The sequence below is a fragment of the Mobula hypostoma genome, chromosome 10 (assembly GCF_963921235.1).
Source record: "Mobula hypostoma chromosome 10, sMobHyp1.1, whole genome shotgun sequence".
NCBI classification, from domain to species: Eukaryota; Metazoa; Chordata; class Chondrichthyes; order Myliobatiformes; family Myliobatidae; genus Mobula; species Mobula hypostoma.
Genome location: NC_086106.1, coordinates 10,378,925 through 10,396,630, shown reverse-complemented (window position 1 = coordinate 10,396,630; position 17,706 = coordinate 10,378,925). Strand labels below are relative to the sequence as shown.

At 47.5% G+C, this 17,706-nt stretch overlaps 1 protein-coding gene across 1 annotated transcript in view; it reads right to left on the bottom strand.

The window, feature by feature from the left end:
* Positions 1-246: 246 nt before the first annotated feature.
* LOC134352648 (RAC-beta serine/threonine-protein kinase) overlaps positions 247-17,706 on the bottom strand; it is a 151,672-nt gene continuing 134,212 nt past the window's right edge. Inside the window, exons 10-15 of the mRNA XM_063059982.1 lie at positions 17,060-17,182; positions 12,994-13,122; positions 10,465-10,679; positions 5,103-5,190; positions 3,837-3,939; positions 247-571 (exon numbers count right to left, since the gene is read on the bottom strand). Of these exons, the coding sequence (XP_062916052.1) occupies positions 495-571; positions 3,837-3,939; positions 5,103-5,190; positions 10,465-10,679; positions 12,994-13,122; positions 17,060-17,182 (735 nt within the window). The 3' untranslated portion in view covers positions 247-494. The remainder of the gene's footprint in view (positions 572-3,836; positions 3,940-5,102; positions 5,191-10,464; positions 10,680-12,993; positions 13,123-17,059; positions 17,183-17,706) is intronic.

Genomic DNA, 17,706 nt, shown 5'->3' with positions numbered 1-17,706 from the left:
GGGTTGTGTGTCTGTGTGTGTGTGTCCGTCCTCGAAGGAACAAAGTGTAAATGTAGAATAGCAGTATTACGCAGCCCGGCGCCCTCGCGGGTGGTCCGTGCACCCCCACTCCGCGGAGGCCTGACCTCGCTGTACAGTTTCACTTGAAAATCTGCACGAACATGCCCAAACTGACGCTCAAACAGCAGTGGAAGAAAGACTGCCAGTATGTTTTATATATATATATATATATATATATATATTTATATATATATATATATATATACACACACACACACTCACACACACACACACATATATAAAAACCATTTCTAGAATAAAAGTTGTACTGCTGGGAAGTCCCCGTACAGCGGCGCCGGTGCTCCTGCGATCCCCGAGGTGGCAGCTGCAGGCGGACGTTGGGAAAGCTGGAGTTTTGGGATCATGATGCGTTTGCCTTCTCCAGGATCAGGAGGAGGAAGTCCTGGGCTTTTCGCTTGGTACTGTCGCAGGCTTTATTCGCGTACGCTCGCCGAGTAGGAGAACTGGGGGAAGTGCGCTTTCTGATCGCTCTCCATCAGGTCCAGGTTGACTGCAGGAGAGGAAGAGGGTTCAGAGGTCAGCAAGAAGAGGGCAATCCATGAGCAGGGCTGGCTCTGCAGGCTGCAAGCTTGCTACCTACGTGAAGCACCCTCTGCCCCCCACCTGTTCACATCCAAATGCCTCTAACATTGCTCTCGTCCACCACCTCCAGAGTACAGTGCTGCTAGAAAGTTTGTGAACCTTGTAGAATTGTCTCTCTCTGCATAAATATGATCTAAAATGTGATCAGATCTTCACTCGAGTCCTAAAACTAGATAAGAACCCAATTAAATAAATAGCACAAAAAACTTGTTCATTTATTTATTGAGAAAAATGGTCCCATTTTACACGTATCTGTTGGAAAAAGTATGTGAACTTTGCTTTCAGTAACTGGTGTGACCCCCTTGTACAGCAATAACTTCCACCAAATGATTTCTGTAGCTGCAGATCAGACTTGCACAATGGCGAGGAGGAATTTTAGACCATTCCTCCATACAAAACTGTTTCAGTTCATCAGTATTTTAGATTAGGTTACGAGGACACGCAGTCATCTTTTATTGTCATTTAGTAATGCATGCATTAAGAAATGATACAATATTCATCCGGTGTGATATCACGGAAACACAGGACAGACCAAGACTGAAAAACTGACAAAAACCACATAATTATAACATATAATTACAACAGTGCAAGCAATACCGTAACTTGATGAAGAAAAGGCCATGAGCACGGTTAAAAAGTTCGAAGTCTCTCGAAAGTTCCACATCTCACGCAGAGAGGAGAAAGAAGAAAACTCTCCCTGCCACGCCCGACCACAGTCCAACTCTGAGTCGTCCAAAAACTTCGAGCTCCGACCAGCCCTCCGACACCGAGTACTGAGCACCATCTCTGCCGAACGCTTCGACCCCGGCCCCGGCCGCCAGCAGCAGGCAAAGCCGAGGATTTTGGGGCCTTCCCTTTGGAGATTCTCGATCACACAGTAGCAGCGGCAGCGAACCAGGCATTTCAGAAGTTTCTCCAGATGTTCCTCCGTGCTTCTCACAGGCATCTCCATCAAATCAGAATTGTGCACGGCCCCTATTTAACAAATACGATATCATTTCACCAGAGGGGCTCCGCACGCTGCATCGTGCCATCTATTTCTGGAATATCTTGCATGAACATCCTTCTTCAGTCATACCACAGTATTTCAATTGGGTTAAGGTCTGGACTCTGACTTGGCCATTCCAAAACACAAATTTTCTTTTTTTTTTTAAAAACCATTCTGTTGTTGAGTTTATCTTGTATTTCAGATCATCGTCTTGTTGCATCACCCAACTTCTATTAAGTTTCAGTTGACAGACTGCTACCCTGAGGGTTTTGGCCCGAAATGTTGACTGTACTTTTTACCTCCATAGATGCTGCCTGGCCTGCTGAGTTCCTCCAGCATTTTGTGTGTCTTGCTCGGATTTCCAGCACCTGCAGATTTTCTCTTGTGATTTTTCTTCTTCTGTAAGATGTCTTGATACAATTTTGAATTCATTGTTCCTTCAACGATTGCAAACTGTCCAGGCCCTGAGGCAGCAAAGCACCCCCAAACCGTGATGCTCCTTCCACCGTGCTTCACATGGTGAGGTTTTGGTGTTGGTCTGCAGTGCCCTTTTAACTCCAAACACAGCAACGTGCATTTCTGCCAAAAAGTTCAACTTCTGTCCCGTCTGTCCACAGAACATTATCCCAGAAGCACTGTGAACATCAGATGGTCCTTGAAAACTTGAGACGTGCAGCAATGTCTATTTTGGAGAGCAGTGGTTTCCTCCGTGGTGTCCTTGTCCTTCTGTCCATTCGTGCCCAGTGTTTTTCTTATAGTGGACAGATGAGCAGCGACTTTAGCAAGATCTAGAGATTTCTGCAGGTCTTTTGCTGTTACCCTTATCCACCTCCTTCAACATTGCACGTTGTGCTCTTGATGTGATCTTTGCAGGACACCCACTCCTAGCGAGAGTATCAACAGTACTGAATTTCCTCCATTTGTAGACAGTTTCTCTTACTGTGGACTGATGAATACTCAGGTCTTTGGAGATGCTTCTGCAGCCTTTTCCAGCTTTGTGCATCTCTACAATTCTTCTAAGGTCTTCTGAAAGTTGTTTTGATCGCGGCATGGTGCACATAAACAGATCTTTCTTGAGAAGAGCAGGCTCTCTCAGTAACCTGACTTTGTGCGTCTTTTTTTATATAAATAGGGCAGGTCAACTCTACAGTCCACACGTCCAATCTCATCTGATTGATTGGAACACCCGACTCCAAATAGCTTTTATAGAAGGCATTACCCCAGGGGTTCACATACTCTTTTGTACCTAGACTGTGATTGTTTAAATGATGGACGCGAAGTACTACAATTGTTTGTGTGTTATTAACTTAGGCAGATTGTGTTTGTCTATTATTGTGATTTAGATGAAGATCAGACCACATTTTAAGAATAATTAATGCAGAAAACCAGGTAATTGCAAAGGGCTCATAAACATTTTTTCTTGTAACTGTAAGTGCTCCAGGCACCTAATACTGTAAACTTTCTTCAAACTTTTCCCCAATCACATGCAAGTTATTCCCTCACAGATTTGGGATAAAGACTGGTATATGCCTCAATTTTATGAACTTCTATCATCCAGCATCCAACTCCTCGGAAAAACAATCTAGTTTTGTCCTACTTCACCTTGCTTGCTTGTTGTTTGCATGATTTGTTTTTTTTTGCTCTTTCTCTGTGGGCACAGGGGGTTGGTCTTTTTTTTTAAAGATTGAGTTATTTTGGTTCCTTGCTTTGAGACTGCCTGTTAAGCAAACTAATCTCAAGACTGTATAATTTATACATTCGTTGATAATAAATGTACTCTGAATCTTATGGCTAATACACTCATAATCCTGGTAAACATTTTCAAAGTCTCCAAATCTTTCCTATAATGAGGCAACCAGAACTGTGCAAAATATTTCAAATGTAACCTAGCTGATGGTTTAGTAAGACATTAATGTCTCAGTAAGTTTTCTGCTTGGTGGTCCAGCTGATTACTACCATCAGGAAGGAGGTACAGAAGCCTGAAGATGCACACTCAACATTTCAGAAACAGCTTCTTCCCCTCTGCCACCAGATTTCTGAGCGCGTGCGTGTCTACTTTATTTATTTATTTTAAGGGTTTGTTCTGTACTACTGCTGTGAAACAATAAATGTCATGACATATGCCAGTGATGTTAAACCCGATTCTGAGAATGTTCAAAGCAGTCCTCGCAGACAAGTTACTCACACTTATCTGGAGGGGTGACTGTTATCGTCTCTGCTGTGAACTCATCATCGAAGTATCGCGTATCTGTCTCCGAGGAAACCTGGGGTTTGAAAGGTGGCACAAGCTGGAACAGAGAGAGTTAATGGAGAACAGGGGTCATTAGCCCAGTGTTTGTGAAACCCTCACACCACCCAAACTTCTCCTGGTCTATAAAGCCAGCAGTGATCAGAACCAAGCCCTCAGGTAGCACTTCTCCAGTTCCTTGGGCAGTAACCACAAGCATCAGTTTCTGGAGGACTAGAATATAAAAGCAAGGATGTAATGCTGAGGCTTTTATAAAGCACTGGCGAGGCCTCATGGGAGCACTGAGAGCAGCTTTGGGCCCCTTATCTGAGCACTGACGTGCTGTCATTAGAGGGGATTCAGAGGAGGTTCGCACAAAATGACTCTGCGAATGAAAGGCTCGTCATATGAGGAGCGTTTGATGGAAAATGAGGGGGGATCTCATTGAACCCTGTCAAATGTTGAAAAGGCTCGACAGAGTGGATGTGGACAGGATGTTTTCTATAGTAAGGAGTCCAGAACCAGAGGGCACAAACTCAATAGATTGAAGTCTGTTTGGAACAGAGATGAGGAGGAACTTCTTTAGTCAGGGGGCAATGAATCTGTGGAATTTGTTGCCACAGATAGCTATGGCAGCCAAGTCATTGGGTACGTTTAAGGCAGACGTTGACAGATTCTTGATGAGTAAGGGCATGAAAAGTTACAGGCAGAAGGCAGGAGAATGGGGTTGAGGGAGGAATGGGTCAGTCATGATCAAATGGCAAAGCAAACACCTCGGGGCGAATGGCCCAATTCGGTTCCCATGTCCTATGGTCATCCCCACAGAATGGAGTAGGACCCACTTACTGTACAACCCCTCCCACTGGGTCTCTCCACACATTTTGAGAGACCCATTTAGCGACACCTGCATACCAAGTAGCACTGACGCAGGACTCAGACTGAACGGGGGCCCCCTCTATCCTCCCCTCCCCAGGCCAGGCAGTATCCATGGTCAGCAATCAACCCCAACGTTGTTTGCAAGGTTTCATTAATCAAGCCTGAGCTTCAAGCAGAGGCGCGCGCGTTGCCTGGAAATCCAAGGCAGTGCCAAGAGTTTGGTGTGACCCGTCAGTCTGACAGACCGTTGAGAAAGATCCCATTCAGGTTGCCCCAACCAGCCATGCCCACCCCCCGTCTCGTCTTTGCTCAGCAATAAGTGAGCTGCGAATGACTTCGGACCCTCACCCGCTTCTCCACGACATCCTGCCAATTAACAGAAACGAAAAACTTGTGGTGCATCACTTCCTTCGCGTCCTCTGGACCCCCGCCCAACCTGGGGGTGAGGGGAAAGAAAACATCAGTAACTCAATCCATACATCGGCCCAACCAGCTACAGGGCTGTGCAAGTCCCAGATATACATGTGCCTAACACTTACACAGTATTGCACCCTCTACCCCCCTCGTGTCCAGTTGGACAACTGCAGAACCCCCAATTGCAGAGAAGCACACCCATTTCACTTACCACATCTGACCTCAGCCAACACCACCCCCCCCCCAATGTCCCCGTCACATCCATTCCAAAGGATGCATCTCATTTCGCCCTGTGTGTGGACCCACGGCCGTGTGACTGACTCGATTGGTCGAGCAAGTGCACTGTTGGGATCATACGACAAGGTGTGATCGGAGGGAGTTTCCATATCCTCCCCGGACGGTGTGGCTCCCTCCCAAGCCCTAAGGACGTGTGGGTTGGTCGGCTACAAATCATCACCAGAGAGGTGGAATGCGAGGAGGTGAGTTGAGAATAAAGAGATTTGCGTAGGATTAGTATAAATGGGAACATGGATGTTTGTGAAGAAAAAGAATTTCAGGAGGTATATTGTATACATTAAATGTACCTATAGAAACAGTAGAGCGCAGGAACAGGGCCTTCGGCATACCATGATGGGCCAAACCAATTAAATAACCCACTGAACTAAATCCCTCTTCCCATGTCCAGTTGGGTAACTCCGGAACCCTCAATCGCAAAAGACTACACCCATCCGCACTTACCACACATGAGCTCAGCAGCCGCTTGTCCCCACATCCCCCCTGCCGACACCGTGTACACATCCTTTCACTTCCCTTACACTCACGTGCCTTCCTAACGGCTCTTGCTGCCTCCATCGCCACCCCCTGTGTATAAATAAACTACCGGAGTCACAGAGAATTACAACAGAGAAAAAGGCCCTTTGGCCCATCTGGTCCATGCTGAACCATCTAAACTGCTTCCTGCCATCGACTTATAGCCCTATCCGTGTACCTATCCAAACGTCCCTTAAATGTAGAAATCCAGCCTGCATGCACCACCTGTGCTGGCATATCCCCTTCGAAATGACCCCTTGTTGATGGCCAGTGGGCTGAAGGACCTGCTTCTGACTCTACGATGCTGACACTACAAGGCTGATGGTGCTGAGGGAAGACAGTCGGTACTTCCACCAGCTCTGTGCAAATACACCAAAATTGGGCTCAGCCACCCCCGTAGAACTGCCTCCCTTCATCTTGCTGTCCAACGGCCCAGTGACCAGACACCCGACAGCTGAGTTGACAAACCGCATCCCTCCAGGCTGGGTGGGACTGTTCATTCAGCAGAGCAGGCTACTTTGGGACGAAGTACCAGCCCAGCTTGGGAGCCCGAAAGGGCAGCAGGAAAACTTCCAGTCAATGGGCGTTGATGTGTGTGGAGATTCTTCCCTCGGACATTCACTGACCTCATCTGGACCATTTCACTGGGACCCACTGGGTACCAAGAGAACCCAAAGCAGTACGAGAACAATTAACGGACCGTTCAGGTCACACAGTATCTATTTATTTATAAATTTATTGAGAGGCTGAAGAGGGCTGGCGGGGTGGGGATATGTCTTTGTAAAAGGAGGCGTAAGGCGCTCCTTCCCTCCGCTAATCTGCAGGTCACCTGTGGGCAAGGTGTAGCATTTGCTTAGCACAACCCCCACCCCCCACCCTCACTCCCACCCCGATCAGGGTCACGAGAAGCCATGGGGGCAGGTGGTGGATGGTCGTACAAGCAGCTGATGCATATCACAAGTCCTGGTTATGCGACCACTGACACCAGGCAATCTCTGAAGAGTATTGATAATGGCTGGGGTCACCTTGTAAAGACACTGCCCAGAAGGCAGCAATGGCAAACCACTTCTGTAGAAAAGAAGTGGAAAGACCACGATCGTCCAGGTTATATGATGCAGTGTAAAATGATGTCATACACTGAGATACAGCGTGGAACACTCCCTCTAGTCCTTCAAGCCACGCCCCCAGAAACCCAAAACTTATTTAGCCTGATCATGGGATAATTTGCAATGACCAGTTACCTACTAACCAGTAGATCTTTGGACTGTGGGAGGAAACCAGACCACTCAGAGAAAACCCATGCGACTGTGCATAGAGTCCTTACAGGTGGCACCAGAATTGAATTCTGACCTACAACGCCGTGATCTGCAATAGTGTTGCGCTAACAACTACACTACTGTGGCGCTACAGGTCAACAGCGTCCTAGAATCCTCTTCCACATACATCAGCTTTGATTGGTTCCTTGAGGTGGTGATGGCCGGGGAAGGGGGAGGCACTGGCGACAAGCTCCCAATGGCATGAGTCTCAAGTAGCCTCTGACAACCGGGTCCAGCTCCTGGCCTTCTCGTCTGGTTTAGCTGCTAGGCCCGATGGAAGTGCTTTACTGACAGGAGAAGGGGCAACGGCAGGTTACAGACACCTGAAAACCAGTCGCTTTGGGCAGACGGGTCTCCTCAGGCATGGTTGGCAGATCATCTAGGACAAAGAAAACTCCGATCTCAAAGCTCCGCCGCCTGGCGACTGTACCCATTCATGGGGAAGGCTTCAGGAGTAAACCCCAAGGGTAAAATCCGGAGCTGGAGTCCCTAAGGCAGCCCTACATTGAGTTCAACGCTGACTGACAACTCCTGTGACGCTGCCAGTGCCAAACTGCATCGGTCTCTGCCGTTCCTTTGGGTTCATCAGCTGCGTGCGGAGGGGGAGCTTGCCGTATGGGCAACAGCTTGCTCTCCATATCGTACTGCCCAGGCTTGCGTATCTGGGCAGCTAGGACACAACATCCATGGTCAACTCTGACCGTCAGAGGCCTCACAATATCAGGTTTGATCCATTTCCAATTTTACATCTGCCAACTCAAATGGTCACTCGCCCTTCTCCCATAACACATCTTGAGGTCCTTAGTCAGCTGACACTAATACTTAAAGCTGTCCCTGAATGAACAGAAGGAAGCTATTCATCATCCTGAGCAATGGGATCAGGGTTCAGTGAGACCAACGTCATAAACGGCTTATTTATATCAAGTCTAAAGTGTGTTGGGCACGTGGCCAAGTGGTTAAGGTGTTCGCCTAGTGATCTGAAGGTCGCTAGTTTCAGCCTCAGCTGTGGCTGCATGTTTGTGTCCTTGAGCAAGGCACTTAACCACACATTGCTCTCATGTCTGTGTGGGGCGCCACACAGACTTCCAACTTGCGCCTTGTAAGGCATGAAAATGCCCGGCGCCGGCCTCATAGTCTGAGTCGATGTTCCCTCCCTCCCCAAAGTAGGAAACTAGACCATAACTCACAAAAGCAGAACTAAGCTATTCAGCCCATCGGGTCTGCTCTGACGTGACCCGAGAAGGTCTGCTCCAATATGACCTGTGGGCGCCACAGTAACGTAGAGGACAGCGTGACGCTATCACAGCTCGGGCTGTTGGAGATCGGAGCTTAACTCTGGCGCCATCGATACATTCTCCCCATGGTTTTCTCCAGGTCCACTGGCTTCCTCCCACATTTCAAAGACGTACGGTTAGTAGGTTACGTGGTCATTGTAACTTGTCCCGTGATTAGCCTAGGGTTGAAATCACAGGTTGCTGGGCAGGTTGGCTCGAAGGGCCAGAAGAACCTCATCAGGACGGGATGGGATGCGGGTAGATGGATAGGTAAATCAACAAAAAGGAGAGCTTTGAGACGTCACAAGTCACATCAGGAAATTAAGGCAGGCGACCAATTGTTTATTTGCAGATAGAGTGGCTCACGGAGGGAATTGCAGACTCTTTTAAGGATTGGCAGATGAAGCTTCGGCCGCCAGTGGTGGAATGTTCCTCAGGAGTGGACGATAGGATTAACGTTGAAGTGCTACGGATGACAGTGTTTGCAAAGGACTGGGCTGATAGCATAGTTGCCAGTGGTGCAGTGAAACTTCTGGAAGCACAGGAGTATTTGTTATTCAGTAGCAGGCAAAGAAAAAAAAAAGATGAGGTACGTTCAGGAATGCACTGTATGTACTTTGTTAATAGATTTGCTTTGAATTATTACAATGCAGGCTGAACTTTTTAACTCTGCGACATGGAACAATCCCCCTTAGGTTTCATTTCACTGAAATAGGGCAAGAGGAACAGCTCACAACAAGAGAACCCATACAGCAGGTGCCGGCAGCCCCATAACAACCAGCAAATAAGACTGCCAGTCTCCCAAATGCTTCTACTTTTATTTAGAGATTTTGCAACAATAACAAGCCCATCAGGCCCAATGAGCTCATGCGACCAATTAACCCACCAACCCTCAATTGTGGAGGAAACCAAGCAGCCATGGGAAGAAGTATCATGCTAACCCCTATGCTACTAATCCGTACCTAATGTGTGGGCTATACATCATCATTATGTCTATTAGCGAAGATGATCATGGTCTCACATGGTTTGCCATCATCATCTTCTGGGCAGTGTCTTCACAAGACGGGTGACCCCAGCCACTATCAATACTCTTCAGAGATTGTCCACCTGGCCAGGAGCTACACCTTGCCCAAGGGTGACCTGCAGGCTAGCGGAGGAAAGGAGCGTCTTACACCTCCTTTGGTAGAGACGCATCTCCACCCTGCCACCCAATGGTTATACACAAGCCAGGCATGAATAAGCTGGGGGAGGCCTGTATTGTGCATTTAATGCTACTTGAAACAAAAGACGGCAGACAGAATGAAAGGGAGTCCTTGGGAGAAAGTCTACGACTCGACACTGGAGTGCTGGGGTGGTGTGAATGAGCTGTTGTTAGGGTATATTCTGGAGTTGGGGTGCATAGCAAATACTAATCTCAACAGCGACCAACCTTCAGATCTGAATATGGATTATAGATTAAATTTAAAATGCAGCTCAGAACAGGAAACATCCAACTGACCACATGTCTGCATATGCATGAATGCAATCAACACGCCACTGCATGAATATGACTCAGAGACCACGGTAATTAACACTCATTTTGACTGTGTTGGTGAGAAGACCCAAATGTTCGAAAAATTACATGAAACTCAAAAGTATTATGAGTGCATTGTAATTTTAGAAATTGTCCTGTTATCTAGGATCTTTAACATATAAAAATGTAATGTAATGTTGGGTTGGGAAGCCCCCCCCCCCTCTCTCTCTCACGAGTGACTCCTAAGACTGCAGCTTGTGTGTGTCCCAAATAAAAACTTGTATGACTTTTATATCTACCAGTCGTGACTCTCCGGTGACATCGTTTACAGTTACAACACTGCGATTTGGGATCTTAAGAAACATGCCCCTCAATGCCCTTACCTCTGTTTGGGATCTTTCTTTAGGAGCCCTGAGAGGAGCAATTTAGCTTCTGGGGACAAGGTGCGAGGGAACCGGATTTCTTCCATCAGGATCAGCTCAAAGAGTTTCTCGTGGTCCTGGTTATAGAAAGGCAGCCGGCCGCACATCATCTCGTACATCACCACCCCGAGGCCCCACCAGTCCACAGCGCGGCCATAGTCGTTGTCCTCCAGTACCTAGGGTGAGATGGGAGCAGCCGTCAGACAGTGTCTCAGGATCCAGTACGAAAATCTCAAGCTTCAAAACCCCAGATGGTGAACCAACAGCAAAGATTCTAGTTTCTACTTCTCCCAGTTGTATTTATGCAGTTATTTGTAGTAACGCAGATTCATGAGCTAGGCCCCTAGTGGTCCTCTGCCTTCCCTTTCTCCCGTGACCTAGTCTCCTCTCCTATCAGGTTCTTTCTTCGAGTGCTTTGCCTTTCCCACTGATCACCAGACAGATTCTTACTTCACCTCCCTCTCCCACCCATCACCTACTTTCCCTCCTTTCCCTCCCCCACCTCTGTATTCCGGTAACTTCCCCCTTCCTTCCCAGCCCTGATGAGGGCCTTGGCCTGAAACCTCCACAATTTATTCATTCCACAGATGCTGCCTGACCTGCTGAGCTCTGCCAGCACTTTGTGTGTGTATATGTTGCTCTGGCCTCTTCCAGACAGTGCACCTTGCTTTGGTGGGTGAGATGTTATCTACTGTTGAAGGAGATGAGCAGTCTTGGGCCCAGGTGACCACACAACAGATCACACAGACGGACTGGAGCAAGGGTCAGCCCAGGTGTGAGCACCACACACTGAGATGCTCAGTGTCAATTCACAACTTCAGATGCAGCATCCCCCAACCCAAATCGCTTTCACTCAGACCCCAAACCGCCAGCAGTGCCCCCTCCCCCTCCCGGACCCCAAACCAACAGCAGAGCCCCCTCCCCCTCCCAGACCCCAAACCACCTGCAAAGCCCCCCTGCCCCAGCCCAGACCCCAAACTGCCTGCAGAGCCCCCCTGCCCCATCCCAGACCCCAAACTGCCTGCAGAGCCCCCCGCCCCATCCCAGACCCCAAACTGCCTGCAGAGCCCCCCTCCCTCTCCCGAACCCTAAACCGCCGGCACAGCCCCTCTGCCCCACCCCAGACCCCAAACTGCCGGCAGTGCCCCCTCCCTCTCTCGGGACCCCAAACCGCTGGCACAGCCCCCCTCCCCAACCCCAAATTGCCGACAATGCAACACCCCGCCCCATCGAACAAAATCACCAGCAGCACACCCACCCACCCTGGAAAGGAGAAAGTTACCTATAAGGAATCCAAGGGAGAGGTGTGCCCTACCAGTTAACTGGGAGACTGAAGTGCTAGTGAAAGAGACTAGACACGAGAAACTGCCGATGCCAGAATGTGCAATACAAACCCTAAAAAATTTCCAGATGCTGGAAACTCAAAGCAACACACACAAAATGATGAAGGGCTTTGGCCCGAACCGTCATCCGTTTACTCTTTCCCATAGATGCTGCCTGGCCTGCTGGGTTCCTCCAGCGTTCTGTGTGTGTTGTACAGCAATACCGTTCAGCCCACCAAGTTGCTGCACGGTTGCAGGTTAAACAGATTGCAGACTGCGGGAGAGGGAAACCAGAGCTCCGTGAGCCAGTGCTTATTGGAGGATCAGAGGTGGAGGGGGTCAGTAACTTTAAATTCCTGGGTGCCACTATGTCAGAGGTCCTGTCCTGGACACATCGTATAAATGTAATTGCAAAGAAAACACGACAGCCTCTCGACTTCCTTCGGAGTCTGTGAAGATTTGGCATGACATCAAAAACCCTGGCAACCCTCTACAGATGTGTGGTGGAAAGTGTGCTGACTGGCTGCATTATGGCCTCAGAGGGGAAAATCCTACAAAAGGTAGTGGGTCACGGGTAAAACCCTCCCCACCACTGAGCGCATCTACACAGAGTGCTGCCGCAGGAAAGCAGCACCCATCGTCAGGGACCCCCACCACTCAGGCCATGCTCTTTTCTCACTACTGCCATTAGGTACAAAAGTCTCAAGACAAGACTTGCACCACCAGGTTCAAGACCAGTTACTACCCCTCAACCATTTGGCTCTTGAATGAAAGGGATAACTACATCCATCTGTTGAGATGTTCCCACAACCAATGAGCTCACTTTGAGGACTCTGCCTTGTTATCTCATGCTCTCGTCATTTATCGCTATTTATTTATATGCGCATTTGCACAGTTTGTTGTTTTCTATGCTCTTGCTCTTTCATTGATCCTGTTTACAGTTACTGTTCTATGGAGTATGCCCACAGGAAAAGGAATCTCAGGGTTGTACGCAGTGACATGCATGTTCTCCGATAACAAATTTTACTTTGGACTTTGACTTGGAGATTGCTTAGGGGGGTACAGGTTGGAAAACAAAGCACAGAAAGAGCAGGATCCCTGTGTGAAATAGACTTCCAGCACCCTGGCTGTGTTGTGGAATTTATGGGTGAGGGTCAGGAACACTCACCTCGGGGGCCAGGTACTCCGGAGTCCCACAGAAGGTCTTCATGGTCGCACCATCCGTGATCCCCTCCTTACAGAGGCCAAAGTCTGTAATCTTGATGTGTCCATCTTTATCCAACATGAGGTTTTCCAGCTGATGGCAAAGCAAACACACGTTATACACTGCCCAACACTTCACTATGAACAAACTCATCTGTCGGGCCTGTTGTTGAAACTCCATTCCTCAGACCCGTTACTAAACTCGCTTGTAATGACTCGATCAATATTTCCTCATGCGCTGTCCCAGTGAAGTTTCTGGGACATTTTGCTAAATTAAAGCCATTATAAAGACCAGAAAGCTGTTAATATGTGTTAGGGTAGATTCTGGAGTAATGGTCTATATTAATTTTAACAGCAACCAGTCACCAGACCTGAAAGTGGATCGAGTTTAAAATGCAGCCCAAAACAACAGTCAAGAGCTGCAGACGGGCATTGATTGCAAACCAGGAAATACCCATTCACCCAAAGTGGCTTGAGTGTGGGTGTGAAGATGGTGGTGTGAAAATTACATGTAATTCAAAGGAAGCACTGTAGCTACATTCTAACCATCATCTGAGAAGGAACAGCAACTTTCCAAGCCAACAGATGTACAGAATTAGAAGAAAAGAGAGTGGAAAGAGAGGGAGCAACAACCAAAGCCCGATCTACCATCTGGAACTACCTGTCCTGAATGTGGAAGAACTTTCAAAGCCAAGATTGGACTCATAAGCCACTTGAGAGACCATAATTAGATCAACAGAACGAAGACCATCATCCTCGACCTCGAGGGGTAGCCACAACGACGACGACATTCTAACTATAGAATTGTCCTGCTATCACCTTTGATCTTTAGCATATAAAAACGTCATGTACATTGGGTCAGGCGGGCCTCTTCTTCCTAGAGTGTGAAGTATGATTCCTACTTGTTTGGCTGAATATAGACTTCTATATCCTCCAGCTACAGAGTCTCTCCGGTGACTTCATTCACAGTCACAACAATATGCATGATTGGATTACCAGTTGGGCTTGTAGTAAGTCCCAGTGGGTTAAGTCTGCAGGGCAGTAATGAAGCCTGCAAGTAACAAAGGGGGACGTAGCGACATAGCGGTTAGCGTGACGCTATTACAGCTTGAGGTACCGATATTTGGAGTTCAATTCCGACGTCAACCGTAAGGAGTTGGTACGTCTTCTGGAATTCGTGGGTTTTCTCTGGGTGATCCCACAGTCCAAACACGTACCGGTTGGCAGGTTAATTGGTCATTGTAAACAGTCCCGTGATTAGGCTGGGGTTAGTTCAGGGTTGCTGGGCAGCGCAGCTCAGAGTAGGGTTTACTCTGCGTTGTATCTCCGAAATAAATACATTAACAGAGCCAGCAGCACTGTCAGTGATGTTATCCCTTCAGGAACAGTTACCACCCCTCGACCACCAGGCTCTTGAACCAACGGGGATAACTTCAGCTTCACTCGCCCCATCATTGAAACGTTCCCACAACCAATGGTCTCACTTTCAAGGACTCTTCATCTCACATTCTCAATATTTATTGCTTATTTATTATTTCTCCTTGTATTTGCACCTTCGTTGTCCTTTGCACTCTGGTTAAACACCCTAGTTGGGTGGTCTCTCATTCATTCTGTTATGGTTATTATTCTATAGATTTACTGATTAAAATGATTCTCAATATTGCATATGGTGACATAAATGCACTTTGATAACAAAATTTACACTGAACTTCAAACTTTTTAGATAAGGTCATCATGAGGCTGTCTCTCTGGTATGGAGAAGTTCTCTACATGGGGATGTTTTAAAAGAAACAAGAATGCTTTTCCTGATACCCGGGCAGAAACAGATTTCTCTTTGGGATCCTGATGCCTCTAAGTTGGTTCCAAGTATATTCTGTACGAGACCACTGCCTCGAACTCAGGCACATAGACAGTATTATAGGCATAACTGAGCTGGAGCGGGTCAGATGGCATTACTGACAATGGAGAGAGTGATTGTTCATAATCTCGTGGAAATCCGAAAAACTCGATCAAAACCCTGGACCTTGGTTTTAAGCCGGAGTCTCTGAGCAGAATGTTGTGGAAGTTGTGGCAAAGAAGGGGTTAAAGCAGCCCAGGCAAGAAAGGTCTTAAGGCTGATTTATACTTGTGCGTGCTAGCTTACGCCGTAGCCTACGCAAGTGAGCTACGCCGTTGTGAGCATTTATACTTGTGCGTTGATGTGTCTGCGTCGCTCTGCAATTCGCCGCCAAAACTCAACACGAAGAAACTCAAACTTCAAACGATGGCGACTGAAACTGAAGGAGGGTGAATTTTCTGTGCTTGTCTGGCCACTGAGAGACATGGACGAGGAAATGCATTTCAAATATTTTCGGATGTCAGCAGGTAGATTTGACGATTTGGTTCATCGTCTCCAACCATTTACTTCGCATCAGTGTACGCACAGTGTACTCAGAGACTGGCAATCACCACTCGAGTTTTAGCTTCAGGTGGAAGTCAACAGTTTGTAGCAGCTGGCTACAAACTGGTGTCAAACACAGAGTCCTTCATAATTTCGGAGGTCTGTAAAGCTTTATGGAAAGCATTGCAGCCGGAGTTCCTTCCCTGCCCTTCAGTCGCCCAATGGGAAGCTATTGCAGCGTAGGAGGAAATGCGATGCTACCATGCAGACCAATCACAGTTGTTTCGGTCTGCGTCGCCGCGACACGTAGTTACATTTTGGGAGAGGTGCGCGTTAGACTACGGTGTAAGGTTTGGCGTAGAGTACAGCGTAGAGTCCACTGCTACGCCGTACCTACGGTGTACATTTGATGCACAACTATAAATCAGCCTTGAGAAGAGCACAGCTTCCCTTTGCACAGCAGGGAGCGGAGCCTTATGAGATATGGAGATAAGATAAAGATGTAATCGAAGGATACAAGCCACACACACTAACTACGGGACAATTATTTTAACCTCAAAGTATCACTGGTTGATAGTTGGTACTTCCTGTTGACTATTAACACCTGAATTGTGAATGGTATCTGATCTTGCAAATAAGGAATTTGAACCTACACACTGTAGGAATTTGTCAATATCCGTAACTACTGGTCAATTCTGTACAAAAATGGCATTTCTCTATTCAGACTTCTGAGGAGCGTGGGTAACAGGAAATGGGCTGTTCTCCTTGTGGGCAAACAAATGAAGTGTAATTGAGGAATGAGTGTGTGTTTTCAGAGTTTGGTTTATCGGTGACGACACTGTAAACCACAGCTTTTTGACAGTGGGTGCATTGCCATCTCCTGCTTGCTTTGAAATCTACGCTCTCCACCCAGGTGCTGGAGAGGGTCCAGAGGAGATTGATGAGAACGATTCTGGGAATAAAAGGGTTATGAAGGCTCTGGGCCTGTACTCGCTGGAGTCTAGAAGAATGGGGGTGGACCTTATTGAAGCCTTTCAAATATTGGAAGGTCTCGACTGGATGTGGAGAGGATGTTTCCTACAGTGGGTGAGTCTAGGACCAGAGGGCACAGCCTCAGAATACAATGACGTCCCTTTAGAGCAGAGATGAGGAAGAATTTCTTTATCCAGAGAGCAGTGAATCTGTGGAATTCATTGCCACAAACGGCTGTGGAGACCAATTCATTGGGTATATTTAAAGCGGAGGATAATAGATTCTAGTAAGGGGTGTCAAAGGTTACAGGGAAAAGGCAGGAAAATGAGGTTGAGTGGGATAAATTAGCCAAGATGGAACAGTGGAACAGACTTGATGGGTCAAGAGGCTGAATACTGCTCCTACATCTTACGGACACATTACCACCTCCCCCTTGCTTTCAAATCCATGCTCGTCAACAGGTGGCCATATCTACAGCTTTGGTGCACCTCCCATTCCAACTCTGCCTTCATGTTTTTGATCATCTGTCCTTACGCCTCACTTTATTCTTCATCTTATTCCTTAGACCATAATGAAGAGTCGAGATCCTTTTCTCATTGACCAATGCTTGCAAATGACCCCATGACAAATCCTTCCCACCCAGGACGTAAGTCCATGGAGCTAACGGCTAGACACCCACCTTCAGATCTCTGTAGACAACATTCTTGTCGTGGAGATAATCCAGCGCGGAGACAATCTCAGCCCCGTAAAACCGAGCACGATCTTCAGTGAACACGCGCTCTCGCGAGAGGTGGAAGAAGAGCTGAAGGGAGCAACGAGAGAGAGAGAGAGTGTGAGAGGGGCGGTCTCTGGCCATCATACCCATTCCATTTAATGGCAGATACGCATTTAACTACCTTTTCTGAGATCTTCAATCCCTTTCACAAAACTCAAAAGAAAACAGGAAATGCTGGACTCATTTAAGTCATCAATTGAAAATAAAGAGAATGTTTAACGGAGAAATGCCAGTCCAGATGAAGTGTTTCAACTCGAACCATTAACTGCCCACAGATACTGCCTGACCTACTGAGTTCATACTGTTCCTCTTGTTGCTAATATTCCATGGTCTCCTCTTGTGCCAAGATGAGGCCACCCTCAGGGTGGAGGAGTAACACCTTGTATTCTATCAGGATAACCTCCAACCTGATGGCATGAATATAGATTTTTCCTTCTGCTGAACAAATTCCACCCCCCCCCCAATCTCTTCATCTATTACCCACTCCGACCTTTTTAGTTCTCATCACCTGTTCCTTTCCCCTGCTTCCCATCCTCCTTCCCTTTCTCCTA